This window comes from Lissotriton vulgaris, chromosome 3_1 (genome assembly GCF_964263255.1).
Source record: "Lissotriton vulgaris chromosome 3_1, aLisVul1.2, whole genome shotgun sequence".
Taxonomy (NCBI): Eukaryota; Metazoa; Chordata; class Amphibia; order Caudata; family Salamandridae; genus Lissotriton; species Lissotriton vulgaris.
This window is the reverse complement of record NC_141689.1, coordinates 996,831,543-996,846,940: the sequence shown is the minus strand read 5'-3', so window position 1 is coordinate 996,846,940 and position 15,398 is coordinate 996,831,543. Positions and strand designations below refer to the sequence as shown.

The following is a 15,398-nucleotide window of genomic DNA, read 5'->3' as shown; positions in this document are numbered from 1 at the left end:
TAGTTTTGCGTACCTCACCAGGTTCTAAAACATGATGTTACAGATCTAGCTGAAGTTGTCCCCGCAAGCCCTTGGTAAGCAAACTCATATTCTCCATGTTTCACGACCAGGTCTTTCATTTAACAAACAAATGTGCTCCTATTTATTAATCTGCCCTACATTACGGTATTGCAAAAGTATGCAACTAATGTGTTTCCAGTGACAGTGCGTCATTGGTAGAGCTATATTTGACCAATATCCTATCACAATGACATTCCATGCATTTTTCATTCACTTTCTTACATGTTAAGTTGCTTTTTTTAACATACAGTATCCTCTCTCTGTCATTCTGCTATTTTCATTGTGCTTTTTTTGTTTAAGTTGCAAAACTTGCCTTTTATCGTACTCTTCCACACTTCTTTTAAATTATCCAGCTACTATCAGCTCTGCTCTTTTTGAACCGTATTGCACCCCTTCTCATAATGCTCCTTCTAACCTCAATTGTCCCCCTTCATTTCTTGACTGCCCATTCCTGGTACTGAAACAAATCATCCCTCTCTTAAAAAAAAACACAGCATAATTTTCCAATGTATTTCATTGTTCACTTAAAGGACTGCTCGACTCAAATTGACTGTTATTTTCGTTTTCTTAATCCTCCTTCTCCACATTTTAAATTCCATTCTCCACGCTTCCTTCAGGGAATTCTTTATTTCTTCATTTAATGAACCCTCTGTTTTAAGTTCTAGCCTGGGCAGCACATGCTCTATTCTTCTAGGCATGCTGTATTAGAGTATGGACTTAAAGCTCCGGCCAGTCTCTGCCCATATTTTTCATTGACTTATGTCATTGTCCTTTGTAAATGCTGGCTTCTGATTCATTAACCGCATGCGTGCTAGCGGAATTCCGCTCGCACGCTGGGTTTTTAAAAAACGCACTTTACGTGACGAGCTGGGCTCGTCATCAGCGTGCGAGGAGGCTACTCCATGACGAGACCAGCACGTCATCAGTGTCGAAGGGGTTCATAGGCGTGTTAGTCCCTCCTTAGTACCGCCTTGTCTTCATTTGTTACCTCCCATGAGGACTGGTCCTTTTAATTCTGTTGTTACACTGGATGCTTTATTTAGTCTATAAGCACTATTTTCTTTAATGAGTTTTGCCCTACTGCAGGCATGACATGTTTTCCTGCAACCTGCAGCGCACCGTGCAGGGTTTTATTTTGCTACAGCCCAGGACAACGGCAGCTGCTTCTTTGCCATACAATCGGTCTCGCATTAACAAGAGTTTGAGCTATTGGCGTTTAAATTGACAAGCCTTTTATTTATGTGTTAATTTTCAAAACAGATAAATAAAAGGCATTTTCGTTTACAATGCCAATAGCTTAAACTCTCCCAAATGCGAGACCTATTGCATTGCAAATGCTTGTTCATACTCGCCCAGCTCATTAAATGAATTGATCATTCATATTGTTTTCTATCTTCATCGTTTAACTGCTGCTCACCACTTTTTCACTTCCCTGATGTATTCAATAACTGCATTACTCATCTTCTTAAATGTCTGGTTCATTGTGTTAATTGTCCTATTCTCACTGCTGCTCTCCTTAGTGCTGTGCCCTCTGGTCTTGTTATTTGCACCACTCAACTCCTAATTTGCATTTCTCAACTCTTTAATTGTCCATTTGTAGAGGTTGGGAAGTCAAAGAGCGGAGCAAGCTAAATTATGGATGGAGTGGACAGTTTTACAAAGAAAAGCAGGATTGCTAACAAAAACAATTTGCACTTAACATGAGGACAATGTGATTAGATTTCAGATATCAATCTGCAAGATTAGCAGAAAGGTGAGGAGCAGGATGTGTACAGAAGAGAGCAACACATTCACTCAGAACGCATAAACTTCAGCGGGAGTCTTAAGTTCATGTGAAGAACAATTCAACATTTTTAAAAATAAGTAGGGGCAGCTATCAATAACAGGTTTTGGCAAAACCAATAGGTTGCCTGTTTTTTGCTTTATTGATACTTGTTTTGTGTTTTCATGTCTTTGTAAAATTTTGTTTTTGAAGAGCTACTGGGCTCTTATCACCTCAAAAGATTGGCTAAAAGCAAAAAATATTTAATTGGCCTTATGAGCACCATTTGACAAAGTGGTCCCTGGCACTGAAGGGACCTACCTTGTGTGTAGTTGTGCTCCCTGTGAAAGATAAGAATGCTGTCACTCACAGTGAAGATAGTAAGTTAATGGCTGAAGTTGACCGTCCCATTGTTGCATGCTATATGCTGTAGTGGGTGGAATAACACAACAAGAAACCAATGGATTAAGAGGGATGGCTGAAAGCCCCTGTAAGTGAATATGCATATAAATTTAGCAAAATGAAACAGGCTTGACTAATACTAGTCATAAAAATGAAACTAAATGTGGAATGTAAATATTTGTTAGAGGTGTTCCTTTTCTGCTTACCCTTTTAGCATGTTGCTTAATGTCAACCAATTACTATTGCATGCAATTTCAGTCTAAATTCTACCCATAGATTGAAAGAAGACATTGTGGTGTTTTAGTAAGTGCATTTAGGCTTTTACACAACACTACAAATTGTCATGTTTATCATACAATAAGTTTGCTATGCTAACTTTGTTATTAAATCTATGTTAGCTTTCTCAAAAATACCACCATAAAGCACATTAGTATTCTGCATTGCGTTCCAATGAAATGAGACCTGTTTCCAGCATAGGCTTGACAGGCGATCACGGGAATTTTGTCTGCAGGATTGAATCAGCACGAGAACCACCTTTCACGTCAGCATGTCACACTACTGAAAAGGCCTCCAAATGGAAGGTCAGGTGGCGCACGTCCCTGGTGCCGCCCAAGCAGACTTGGTAAATGGACACCACAGTACTCCATTAACTGATTTACAGTCAGCATGCAGTCCTCCACAATGTCACAAACAAAGAAAAACAAATGTGCTGTGAACACTATATATAATACTTACTGTACAGGCTGTATACTAAATATTATTTACTGTAGAGGTTAATATAATCACTTAAAGCGCATTAAGCATCATCAACCTGGATCTTTATACTCGTTTTGCTACTGTGTGATTTCACAGACATATACGTGCTTCTGTCAGAGTCAGGCAGTTTTCATTAAATGTGCAATACCGTGTTAATCCTACCATTCATTCCTAGGATATTTCATGCCAAGCATTCCCCACAATCCTCTTTGTATGGCATACTCCAATGACTATTTCTGTACATTCTTAAGAGAAGGATTCTAAAGGAACACTTGCATTTCATCTACCTCCACTTAATTTTTTTTTCTGAGCAAATGCCATATATATGTTAATTGCATCACAGCAAATCACAAATTGCTAGATAGAAGTTGCAAAAAAGGCAGACACAAAATACATGAGCAAAGATTTATTAAAAACCTGCATTGTGTATTCAATGCTCATACATTCTGTATTCAGAACTTAACAGCCACCGGGAAACCAAGAAGCTTGCTTGTTCTTTATCTGTTAATGTATTTATTGAGAATTTAACATAGTTTAGGTTTCCTAGCTACCTGTCCTTCAGATTTTACATTTTATCATCTAAAGGAGGAAATATAATGTCAATTGCCACAACTATGTAATATTTGTTTAAATAATTTTAAATATTCAGTTGAATCTATGCAAATTAAACGATTACTTTTTCTGGTTAGGGCATAATTTTAGGTATAACAAGTAGTGCTTAACATTTCACAAGATCTTTCCTTCACATTTTCCCCTTTCAGAGTTTGTGTGTGAATTCGGCGAAACATGATTTTAAGTTTAGGCCTACTTCCTTGTCCCATCTTCTACTTGTACAACCTCACTACCAATCAAATTACTGTTACTAATGAGATATAGCCAAGGATTGAAGACCACTAAACTCTACTTTGAATCATTTTCCATGTCAATCTATTGTAGTCTTCTATAAAATGATAAGTACTGTAGTACATATTAGAATAAGTGCAGAAAAAAACAGATAGTTGAACGCAAAACAATGTACTGCGTGTTCTTGGTGTTGTGACAATAGATAATTATTTATAGGATGACCAAATCAAAAACAAAATACATACATAGTGGACAGGTTGTATTTGATCAGATGAAATTGGCGATACAACCTGTGCAGAGGAAGTTCTACCCTTAACTGTTGCAGATTAACAGCAAGGTCTTTTAATATTTTCAATTCTGGGACGATCAAAACCAAATAGATGCTGTATGTAAATAAGAGACCAGAACTATATACAATTTTATCACAGACTTGTCTAGCTGTAGGTACCTTGAAATTTTTTGTGGTAATCAGTGTATGGTAATCAATGTATATAATGTCACCAACACAGTGGCAGTAGTGATTAATTTGTGCTGTTGGTTGCCGGTGAGGAGCACCAGCAGTTTTTTTGGGGGGCCAGCACTTAGGGAAGAAAGCAGGAAGCTGCATGAGTGATCTGAAGGAAATGGGAGTGGCTGTAAATTGATTAAAAAGCTCTAAGGTGGGTTTAGGATTATGCAGTCTCAGTGTTCTGTGCTCGCACTTGGTTGCATGTTTCAGAAAAGAGCTTTGGGCAATGGCATTCTTTTATTTACAAATTAAGCACTGAGCGGTAGTGAGGAGGTGAAATATTGAAATGTGATCTCCTCGTACAAGGCTCATGTACTGATATATTACAACTTGTTCACCCTTTGTTTCCTTCTGTAGTCAATCGACCCTGGGCAGCAGTTTACATGGGAGCATTCCAACCTTGAAGTGAATAAACCAAAGAATAGATATGCAAATGTCATTGCATATGATCATTCACGTGTTCTGCTTGCAGGAATAGAGGGTAAGAAATATTTCCTAATGTATACCTAAGTTATTCCGTGTGTAACCTTCTTCTAACAACACACTACCAAACAAGTCCAAAGTTTTGTTTTGTTTTGTTTTGGTTCTGGTGTGACTGTTGGCTTCATATATTAATATTATCCATGCACTATCTGGTGAAGACTGCTTTAATTGTTCTTAGTGTGCATTAATCTACTCACACTGATTAATCTTCAATTGATGACATTCTCTTTTTTTTACTGACAAAGAACTTGTGATAAAGGTTTTAAGGAGATGGATGAGGGACGGGTGATGTACCATTGCGTAGTGCCAGTATTCCTGAGGGTTAGATACAGAACAATAATCACACTTCCTGAGAACTTTTAGTAGTAAATAGCACACGCACCACTTCACACACTGCGCCTTCGGCACTTTGGAAGTAAAAGCAGATTTGGAGCGCGCACGTACAGAGCCCCCTCCTACTGACAGCGCCCAGGGCAAAAAATAGCTCTTCTGCTAATGATGGTTGGCCGGCGTTTGTTTGGAAAATGGTTTTCGAGAATAGAAGACCTCTTGGCCCCATGGCAGGGATCAATACTGAGCTACAAAGGCACAGCACTGCTTTGCTTATTTCTTCAGCTCTGTACAAATCCAATGCCTTATCCTCTAAACTTGCTGTAATAAGAGATGTAGGTTTTGGAAAAAAATAGGGGCAAAGCTGTCATTTTGAAGAAAGCAACCTGCTAAAAAGTCAAATAAGAAAACATGGCCTATGTTGAAATATTTGGCATATTTCAGGAAGGGCATGAGGGAACAAGTCAGAAATGACTCCAGTTTAAAGGAAATTTCGGACTTGTATTGACTTGTCGAATTCCCATAGTACTCCTGGGATCTCCATTACAGTCATAGATTTCTGTCAGTACTTACATGTACAAAGTATATGTGTGCGAAGATGAAAATGTAAAAAGTGCATTTAACTATTTTATTTTTTCTTACCTTATGGTAAAATATTTGTGAAATAAGGTAATGCAATACAGAGATAAATATAGCTTTCAGAGTACAAACCGTTTTCCTTGTTAAAACCGACATTAAAAAAGAGTGTGTTGCCTGTGTATTCACTCACACACCAGAAGCGTTGTTAGTTCTTTCTTTGGCAGGTACACTACAAAGTTGCATGTGTCTCCAGGTAGGAACCTCTCCACAAGGGTATGTGAATGACCACAAACTTATGAGTTTAAGAGCGATCACCTACTAACAAGTGTCCTTTCCAGAACACCCACATTTTATGCCACTTGAGGATTTACAGTTTAAAAGACCAAACACTTATCCTGGTGAATTAACTTTCCATGATTCATGGATTCAGTTGAAACGATAATAATCCATATACCTAGAATTTGCACTTTCAAAGTGTTTTCTTGTGCAGTGAAGTGGAAGATAGGTGAGCAATTACCTTTGAGAATTTGTTGGGTGGGGGTGGGGGCGTAATGGACGTTGAGAGGGACATGCTTGTTTGCACCCTTGCTTCCTGCGCTCTACTTTTTGAAAAGTTGTTGAATACTAGAGGAAAGATCAGTGCTACTTTACTATTTGAGCTGTGAGGCAAAATTACAAAGGAAAGTTTTATGCAATTTTCTTCTGTACAAATGTACTCCTGCCATTCCTGAATTTTAGGCCGTTTTGTTGGAACAAATTCCACCTGTTTTTGCCCAGGAGAATTTGTGTTTGAAATCACATGCGCACTCGTTAAATTCCTGCGTTCCACATAACGTTGAATTTTGGGGAAACTTCTGTTCCCTCTGAAAATGATATTAAGGGGCCACTCAAGCGTACACCTATACATTTTTTTTAATTTTGCCTCTCATTTTAGTAGTACTTTCTTATTTTGCACTGACGGGATAGCCTTGTTTCTCCTTGTTTCCCTATTTGTATGTCCACCTTTCATTTACTGTCCTTGTTTGCTATTCGATCAAAACTGAAAGTGGCACGCCCTTTTAAAGATTTGCACCCCCTTCTTTGAAACTCTCTCCGATTTGTTCAACACCCGAAAATGTTAACTCTTTGGAGGAGTTCTAGGACTTGTCGAGGGGATACAACGTTGAGCATTTGAGAGGGGTAGAACCATTACAGTCGGAGAAATGCCAGCCTGCCTCTCAATCCCAGGCACCTAGCATCTTAAGCAGCTGTATATTAAGTATCATGAAAAGTCAGACAGGGTCAGGCAAAAGGCAGCACACTAATGAATTTAGCAATTATTCTGAACGGACTTGTGGGGGCCACGAGCAAGTTATTCATAATGCGATGGATCTTTGTTCTCACGAGGCAGGCTTTAGCTCTAATATATCGTGATGCACGCGAAATTTATTAAAACCACCTTCACCTGCTATAGGTGTTTGTCCTGCTATGCAGTTAAGCGCCTAATATTGCAAGGCCCGATCACAAAGACAATTTGTAAATTTAGACATCTGCACATCACATTATGGGTTTGCTGCTTCGGTATTTACCACGTTCCCCGTGAAATCGGATTCAAAGAGCATGGGTGGAAATGCACAAAAATCAGCCGATTTCCTTGATTGTTTCTCCATCCCCTTATTTCCTCCACGGGGCAGGCATTCATCAGTAGTAATAGTGGCAGAAATGTTACTGTTTTTTTCTAATTCTATTGTTCCCAATTTAAAAAAAACAGTTGAAGAACTCCACCAACCGCCCAAGATACAAGGGTTGCGGTACCCTTCCACCTCAATTACACACTTAAGCCAAATAAATTTGAGAAGCATATGCATGCACATCTATGGAAAAAAGTGCAGGGTATATAAATAAACACAAAGTTATAACTTCATGAGCGATCATTACCTTCCTTGTGTTAACTCCCTTGCCCTTTCTCTGGGAGACCCCATTTTTCCCACCAGTCCCTAAACATACAACTATACAAAAATTCAATCTGCACTTCCGCATAGTATTTTAAAACCACTCAGACTCAAAGTGTGACGTGCCTATAGTAAAGATTTCATTGTAGGGTCCTTGGTAATTCATACGGAACCAGCACTGATAGTTACTGACTACACAGTAATGCCAAAGCCTAACTCCCCAAATCCATCGTTATGTTTAGAGAGTGGCACAGTGTCACTGCTTCCAGCAGCTGCTGGCTGATATTGGAAATCTGAATAAAATGAAAAATAACCTGCATAATGTGGCAATTTTTTTCTGATTCTACAGTTATTACATGTATTCCCATATCTGGGAGGCCATTAGTTTTCTTCTTGTATTCTTCAATTACTTTCATCATCTGGAGATAACTCTAGGGTAACTCTGGGATAAGGCAGTGCTCCCATGCTCAATTCTGAGGTCCTTTTATTGGGGTGATCCATATCTAGCCATTTGACAGGGAGATCTCTGTTCTCTTATAGCTGGCCATTTATGAGTCAGTTACACAAGTTAAACTATTATCTTTAGGAGTGGAAGTAACAGTTTCTAAGCCCCTTTAACAGTGGTGGTGTCAGTTTCCCAAAGTCGTAGGGCTGTTGGATGGGACATCACAAATAATTGGACACAAATGGCTTTTCAGGAAGCTCCAGTGGGCAAGCTCTAACCTCCTGAAGGGTCCCCCGCATTACCTAGCCAATCCTTTATTATTATTATTATTGTTATTGCATTTCTTATATAGCGCCAGAATCGACCCCCAAAGGGGTATCTCCGCGCTTGCCTTGGGAACCCGTCCTGGTTTTTCCCTGTGAGATAGCCCCTACAGGGCATCCCCAAGGTGAAAGCCAGGCATCCCGCCGCGGGGGGCCGTTGTGGAGATTAAGCAAGCTTAATGCCCAGAGTTGCATAGTGTGAACCCATGATTAGGTCAGGCACCGAAGCGAGAATTATCGAGTCCGTGGACATTTGAGCTCAACACCCTGCCGCGTCGGGAATCGAACCCTGGTCCCGGGTCTGACCTCTGCTTCAGGGTCTGCCTGCTCTAACCAGTGAGCCACACTTCTCTATGAAAATATATAAAGTATTAGTTGCCTCTGATCGATACAGACTACAAGCTAATAAACCTAGCAAAATGTAAAGGTATTTTCACTTTCAAAGGGCAGCATAGTGGTCGGATTCGGTAATTCATATGGGTTCCAAAGCAGTCCCCTGGGTGGCAAGCAGCATAAAGGGGTAGCCGCCCCTAAATGATGCCCTCCTTTACAGAGCTACACCCAGGATGTTACTTCCTGAGTAACATCTACTGCTGGCTATTAGTGCAGTGATAATGATTACACATTTGCCCAGGAGGAGGTGGTTTTCTGTGCAGGGACATCTTGTTGTGCTTTATAGGCTCTTTTACTTATGTGCATAATAAATCACAATATTGCACTAAAATCCATTTGGCTGATGTCATAATGTGGTCACTTATGTGCTGCTGGTTCTATTAGTGATTTAATGCGGCATATCAAATGACTCTAATGAAGCAAGCAACCTACATCTGTGAAAGTTTACTTCCTTACAATATTTTTCCTGTCATTGACGTTTTTATAGATTGAAGATAAGCTTGTTTATATATGCAGTAGCATTGTTGCTACCCTGCAGAAAACGTGAGGTTTGTGAGATGGCATAGCTTTCAGTCTTATGTTATAGAATCCGTTATATCTAAGGGTGCCTCTAGCCTGAAGTTCCAATTTACCTTTAATGCACCTACTTTGCAAAGAAAGGTAACGATGGCTGCATCCTGCTCACACTTTACTCGATCATAGAAGATTTTATTTCACTTATTGATCACACATTTTATTCTTTGAAGAGAACAGCTAATTGGAGGTCTTTTATTGGCAAATCCCTGAAGGATATCGTTATATCCTATTGGGCTGTATGTGGTTCCTTTAACATATTGTTGAGTTGGTGACTGGCTCTATAAGAGAATCTTGCAGATACTGTGCCTGAGCGGGTGTTGAGTATCTCTCTTCTTGGGAGGCCTAGAGTTGTCTGTGACATAAGCCAATTGGAATTACTGCTGCTTGATGTTTGTTACTGTATACACTTAAACAATCCTGATTTCCTTTGTTGTTCAGCCTTTCGTCGCCTTCACATTGACTAAACCTTCGTCAATTCATTGGATTCACACTTGACCATACACAGCTGCCAGTCTATCAAGTCATTCCTATCTGAGGTTCTTGTGCTGTGACAGGCTTCACTCAGGCTCTAGTCGATTAATAGGTTGTTTGTTAAATGTCTTATGTCTTGGGCAAAAAGTTAGCCCCTCAATTAGTTTTACATGACCTTGTCTTTTGTAAATGTTTCCTAAAAACCAATATTCATGGTCATTTCCTAGAGGAAGACAAGCCTAGTGGCTGAGTAGGCCCGCCACCAGGGTTATCTGAGTACCCCTACAAGCAGCATAGATTTGGCAAAGAGTGGAAAAGATTGTTCCAGCAGCATAGCTAATGTCCCTCTTTTAGCTATTTACATAGTTTAGTTGGACTTGAGGTGTTTGTCACGTACACTACTGGGAGGATGTGGGTGTCTTTGGCTTGCGTATTATTGCTTTTTTTTCAAGTGTTTACTCTTACTTGTAACAAGGATATTTCTGTGACTCTGTCTGTTGGCATTTGTTTTGCTTAAAAGTCTTACCTGGATCTTGGACAAGCTTGGTGAGCAGGGTGACAAATAGCAAAAAACGCCAGGCATTGGGAAGTTAGGTCTGATCATTTGTGTTCTTGTTCTACACATATTTTATGAAAGGGATGCAGTTAACAAAATGTTATTAACATTTGTTTAATATGTTCAACGAAGCATGGGCAGAGGTTATTAAATAACCCTGCTGAAACAAGTACTTTAATTAGAAAAATCTTTTCTTTTGGAGGTTAAATGTAAAATTTAATTTTGCCGGCTGTGAGTGGAAGTCCTGAAGGTGTCATTAAAAAATAGAAGTAAGAATTCATGTCACAAAATCAGTTTGTCGTCGGGAGGCATGGTCATCAACTCACAGATTTTTCATTGTTAGGAATGTTAAAAACACAGCACAATTCACATGAAAACATAGCCATACTAAACCAAAATGGATGTGTCAAGGAGATAATTGCTTTTAAAATGTAAACCATCTCTGACCAAGGAGGCTGCATTTCTTTCTTTCAATGACTTTATGTACATTGTTAATGTTAAAAACGTCTTAGTAAGGTCTCATATAACTCATCACAATGGTCATTGCTAGTTAGGTCTTGTGTGTTGGGGCTATCCCAGCCCAAATAGTGCTTCTGCTTCTCTTCCCAGATATGGAAAATTGCACCTTATCTGATATTTCAGATTCTATCTGAAAAAGAAACATTTTATATTCAGATTAGTTGTGTCTTGCTAAGGTTGAATAACGGTTGAACAAAAAGTACAGATATTGTGCCTGTTCTTCCTCTACGTCTCGCTGGTCAAGTGAGGTACTTGGAGTTGAACCGGGCAAGTCTGCCCCCTTTGTCATTTTACTCTGCTTTGGAGCTCCCTTTAGCTCCCTCCTAAAGAGTAAAGGAGAAGACAAATAGATCCATTTTTCAGGTACTTGGGAACTGATTCACCTAATGGCCATTTGGTCTCCATCATTTCCTGAATATTGTTTTGTTTTTGTTGTGGATGATTAGATGCCTGATTTTGAACATTAGGTTATAGAAACCCTGCACAAAAATCTATCTAATTTTCCCATCCACAGTACCTTCTGTAGGCACTGCATGGGGGTCATTTAGAGTTCGTAGATGTGGATGAACTGCCCAAAATCTGCAGATGTCACGACAATGCCATCATTTACTCTCTGCCATCTTTAGAGTGTATACACATGGCTCCCCAACTACCACAAATGCATCTGCTGGGTGCCCCACACATGTACACCCCCATTGATAGAGCAAGTTCTGTGTATTGCCAGATGGAATGCCAAAACATGCCTGTCTGTCTTGCTGTTTAGAGCGTAATTTCCACAAGCAGTGACATGACTGAAAATGTGTCAATTATGCAATGAAGGAAAAAACATGAATAGGGAATGCAGGCCAACACTCACACTTCATACATCAGATACGAGATGGTCCTGCTTCTGCAAACAGTGCTAACACACCTCCACCTGGAGTTTGTTGTGGAACAAATTCCGGCTGATGTACAAGATCAAAGTTAAGTTGGCACACACCAGAGCAGGAAAACATGCACATAACACAAATTACACACAATGACCAACAAGATTGTTCCACAAATGCAAAAACATATCCCCACCTAATACAACCATTCTAAAGCATAATTATCTCGCAATTTTATATGTCTTTGAAAAAAATGATGGACAGATATTAATACTGTCATAGAAATAGGACCCACCCTCAATGATGCAGGCAGTCGAATTGACAATCACCCTAAAGCTATCACCATAAAACTAATAGGATAACCACATTGAAGATGACGCAAATGTCCATAGTTCTGTGCCCTCCATACCTCTTATTGTTTGTAGTGACATCAGATGCCACTTCAGGGCTTTACTATAACAAATCATTATTTGAAGGTTTGCGAGTACAAGTGGTAACGTGTAACCAATTAATATGTGGCAGCCCAACTGCTTATCTATAAATTGTACTTCCCAGAAGGAATCCATTAAAGGTGTTCACATTTGCACCATAGGCTCATCAGCTTTGTTCCAAGTTGAATGATGTGCTTTTGCCTCAAATGATACTTGTTTGAAACACAGATACATCATGCCTTGATAGATCAATGATGCTTAACAGTCACTACTTTCTGCAAGCACACCAGCACTGTGATGAGCCTTACGTGGACATGCAAACAATACATGTGTAAAGCCTTCTTAGCCTCAACTGCAATGTGATTGGTCTGATGTCCAGGGTTTTTTTCTGCAGTATTTTCACCAAGTAATGGGAGAGGACCAACCCAGACCTATTGCTTTGGAACCTTACATGGTTCTGTGTTCTGATATTTTCACCGGACACTTTATGAAACATCACTTGATAGCCACTGCATGCAATTTGCCTGAAGTTTAAGGTGGGAGATATGAGACACATATCCAAAGTAGCTCTTCAACTCACAGCTGGTATTCCCCTTACTGCTGTCAAAGCCTCATTTGACTCTTGAATAGGTGACTGTGGCGTTATGTAGTTTGTTCAGTGAAGACATGGTCTCGCCAAGGTGGGCTTATATGTGTCCTTGATGGAATGGCAACTGGTTTATTTTCATTTGTTGTGCTGTTTATTTTGCTGCATTGTTGCATTTGGTCTCATTATATGGTTTTTGAGACAAAACCTGCATTTACTGCCTATATCAATCAATCAATGACATTTATAGAGCGCGCTACATACCCGTAGGGTCTCAAGGCGCTGGGGGGAGGGGGGGGGGGGGGTGCCGCTACTGCTCGAACAGCCAGGTCTTCAGCTTCTTCCTGAAGGAGAGGTGGTCTTGGGTCAGGCGCAGGTCGGTCGGGAGGGAGTTCCAGGTCTTGGCGGCCAGGTAGGAGAAGGACCTTCCTCCTGTAGTCGCTCTTCGGATGCGGGGGACGTCGGCGAGGGCGTGGTTGGCTGATCGGAGGTGGCGTTTGGGAGCGTAGAAGTTGACTCGGCTGTTGAGGTAGCTCGGGCCTTGGTCGTGTAGGGCTTTGTGTGCGTGGGTGAGGAGGCGGAAGGTGATTCTTTTGTTGACGGGGAGCCAGTGAAGGTCTCTCAGATGTCCGGAGATGTGGCTGGTTCGTGGGATGTCGAGGATGAGTCTGGCTGAGGCGTTCTGGATCCGCTGGAGTCTCTTCTGGAGCTTGGCGGTGGTACCGGCGTAGAGGGCGTTGCCGTAGTCCAGTCGGCTGGTGACGAGGGCCTGGGTGACGGTCTTCCTGGTCTCGGTGGGGATCCACCAGAAGCCTATGTCTGTACGACCTTATGCTGCTTTGCATTATATGATATTGGAAATAATCTGTCGGGTATGGGGAAACTATTTGCTACACTGTTGATTATCTGCAGAGTTAGATCAGCATAGGCTGGAAACAATTTGTATGTCTTGGTCCTCTTGTTGCATGCTTTTGCCACAGTGTACTTACTAGTGTTCACTCTGCCTTCAATGCCAACAATACCTTCCATTTGCAGAATCCTCAGCAACTTCTCCTCCCACGACTGCAGACTAAGGGCCTCACTTAGATGCCAAGTTCCACTGCATGTTGTTGGAATTGTGCACAGATAAATGTCAGCTCCCCCTTGGCATGGAAGTCATTGTATCTCAGTGATCATGTGGGTGTCACACTGTGGACACACCAGTCTCTCTGTCCATAATTTTGTTCTCCATTGTCCTATGCTAACTAGGGTATTTGTCTGCACTATAGCTTCAAACAACTGTTCTCTACCTTTTCAAATTCATCCATAGTTACTGTTACTTGATTTTTGTACACTTTACTGCTCTTCGGTTGGCCATGGTGGTATTCTGTGAGGTATGATGAAATGGTTTGGTTTAGTCTGCCTTGTAGCTGTTGCAGCAGGTGCTGCTCATTGCTTAACTTTCTCCAGGGGTGCCATGACTGATTTGTGGAATTTCTGATGTGTAATTTCTGTTTTCATTAGCCAGTTGATAATCTTTCTACGGTGTTAGCTAGCCAGGGTTTATTTGCCTTGTTCCTCTCTCCATGATGGCACCTACCTCCAAATATGGTGGACAGATGTCTACTGCAACAACTGCAATGGACTGCGTAGACCTAAACGGTCTGTTCACAGGACGACAATTGACTGACTAACAATGGCCATTGCATTCTTAGTGGAAGATGGATCTGCCTGTCGGTAACCTACATTTGGCATCTGGGCATCTGCCTCTGTGGCTGACATTTACATTCCTGCATGTTGGGGGACCGGTGGTTCATCTGCCAATTTATAACCTCCCCCCTCATAGTTATAAGGAGATGCTGAAAATTACATTTAAAGATTTGTGGGTCTCTTGAGCGTATCACTTATTTTAAAGAGCCACACTAAACAGCTGAAGTGAGAAACACATTACTGTTTGGAGTCTTCTCTTTCTGCATTGTTGAAGTTCATTGGTTTGCACATTTTCATACTCAGGATTTTGCTACATTCTGACCTCCAAACATTGAAAAGTCTTATGGTGTGACTGAAAGAGACACTTCTTCCATCTAATGTATTGCTGGGGAAGCAATTACATCAGACTATGTGGAGTAATGAAAAACAAACCACATTTGTTTCTCTCTGTTACGTGACCAGGCTAGAATCAATTTCCCATTGTAAAAGACAACAAACCCCTGTCTGCTACTGCTGTTACTTTCTTCAAAGGTGGTGTTCATAAAGAAAGCTTAAATGGAAAGTGGTTTACATTATGCTATGCTGTGTAAGTTCAACGCACAAGCCTATATAAAGGGTGCCGTCCTTTATTTGAACTTATGTCTCACTGTTGATTTCAAAGCCACTTCTTCTATTCACCTTGTTGCAATGCATCTAGGGCACTCAAGAATTGCTTGGACTGGCATCACTGTGTTGATGGATCAAAAGCCTATTTCATGCTTTTGTGTATGCTGGCTGTGGAATACTGTTAAGAGAAACTTTATGACCCAGAACTCTCAAACACATATGAGCTAGGCTAATCAGCCCTGGTAGAGCTTAAGAAATGTAAGACTGAAGAATAATGTCTGAA

The 15,398-nt window shown here is 40.6% G+C and overlaps 1 protein-coding gene across 21 annotated transcripts in view; it reads left to right on the top strand.

The window, feature by feature from the left end:
- The window catches only part of PTPRD (protein tyrosine phosphatase receptor type D), a 2,576,377-nt gene that overhangs the window by 2,410,313 nt on the left and 150,666 nt on the right, over nt 1-15,398 (top strand). For all 21 annotated transcript variants that reach the window (XM_086961360.1, XM_086961371.1, XM_086961369.1 and 18 more), the window contains one exon: nt 4,689-4,812. In XM_086961360.1, coding sequence (XP_086817486.1) covers nt 4,689-4,812 — 124 coding nt within the window. The remainder of the gene's footprint in view (nt 1-4,688; nt 4,813-15,398) is intronic.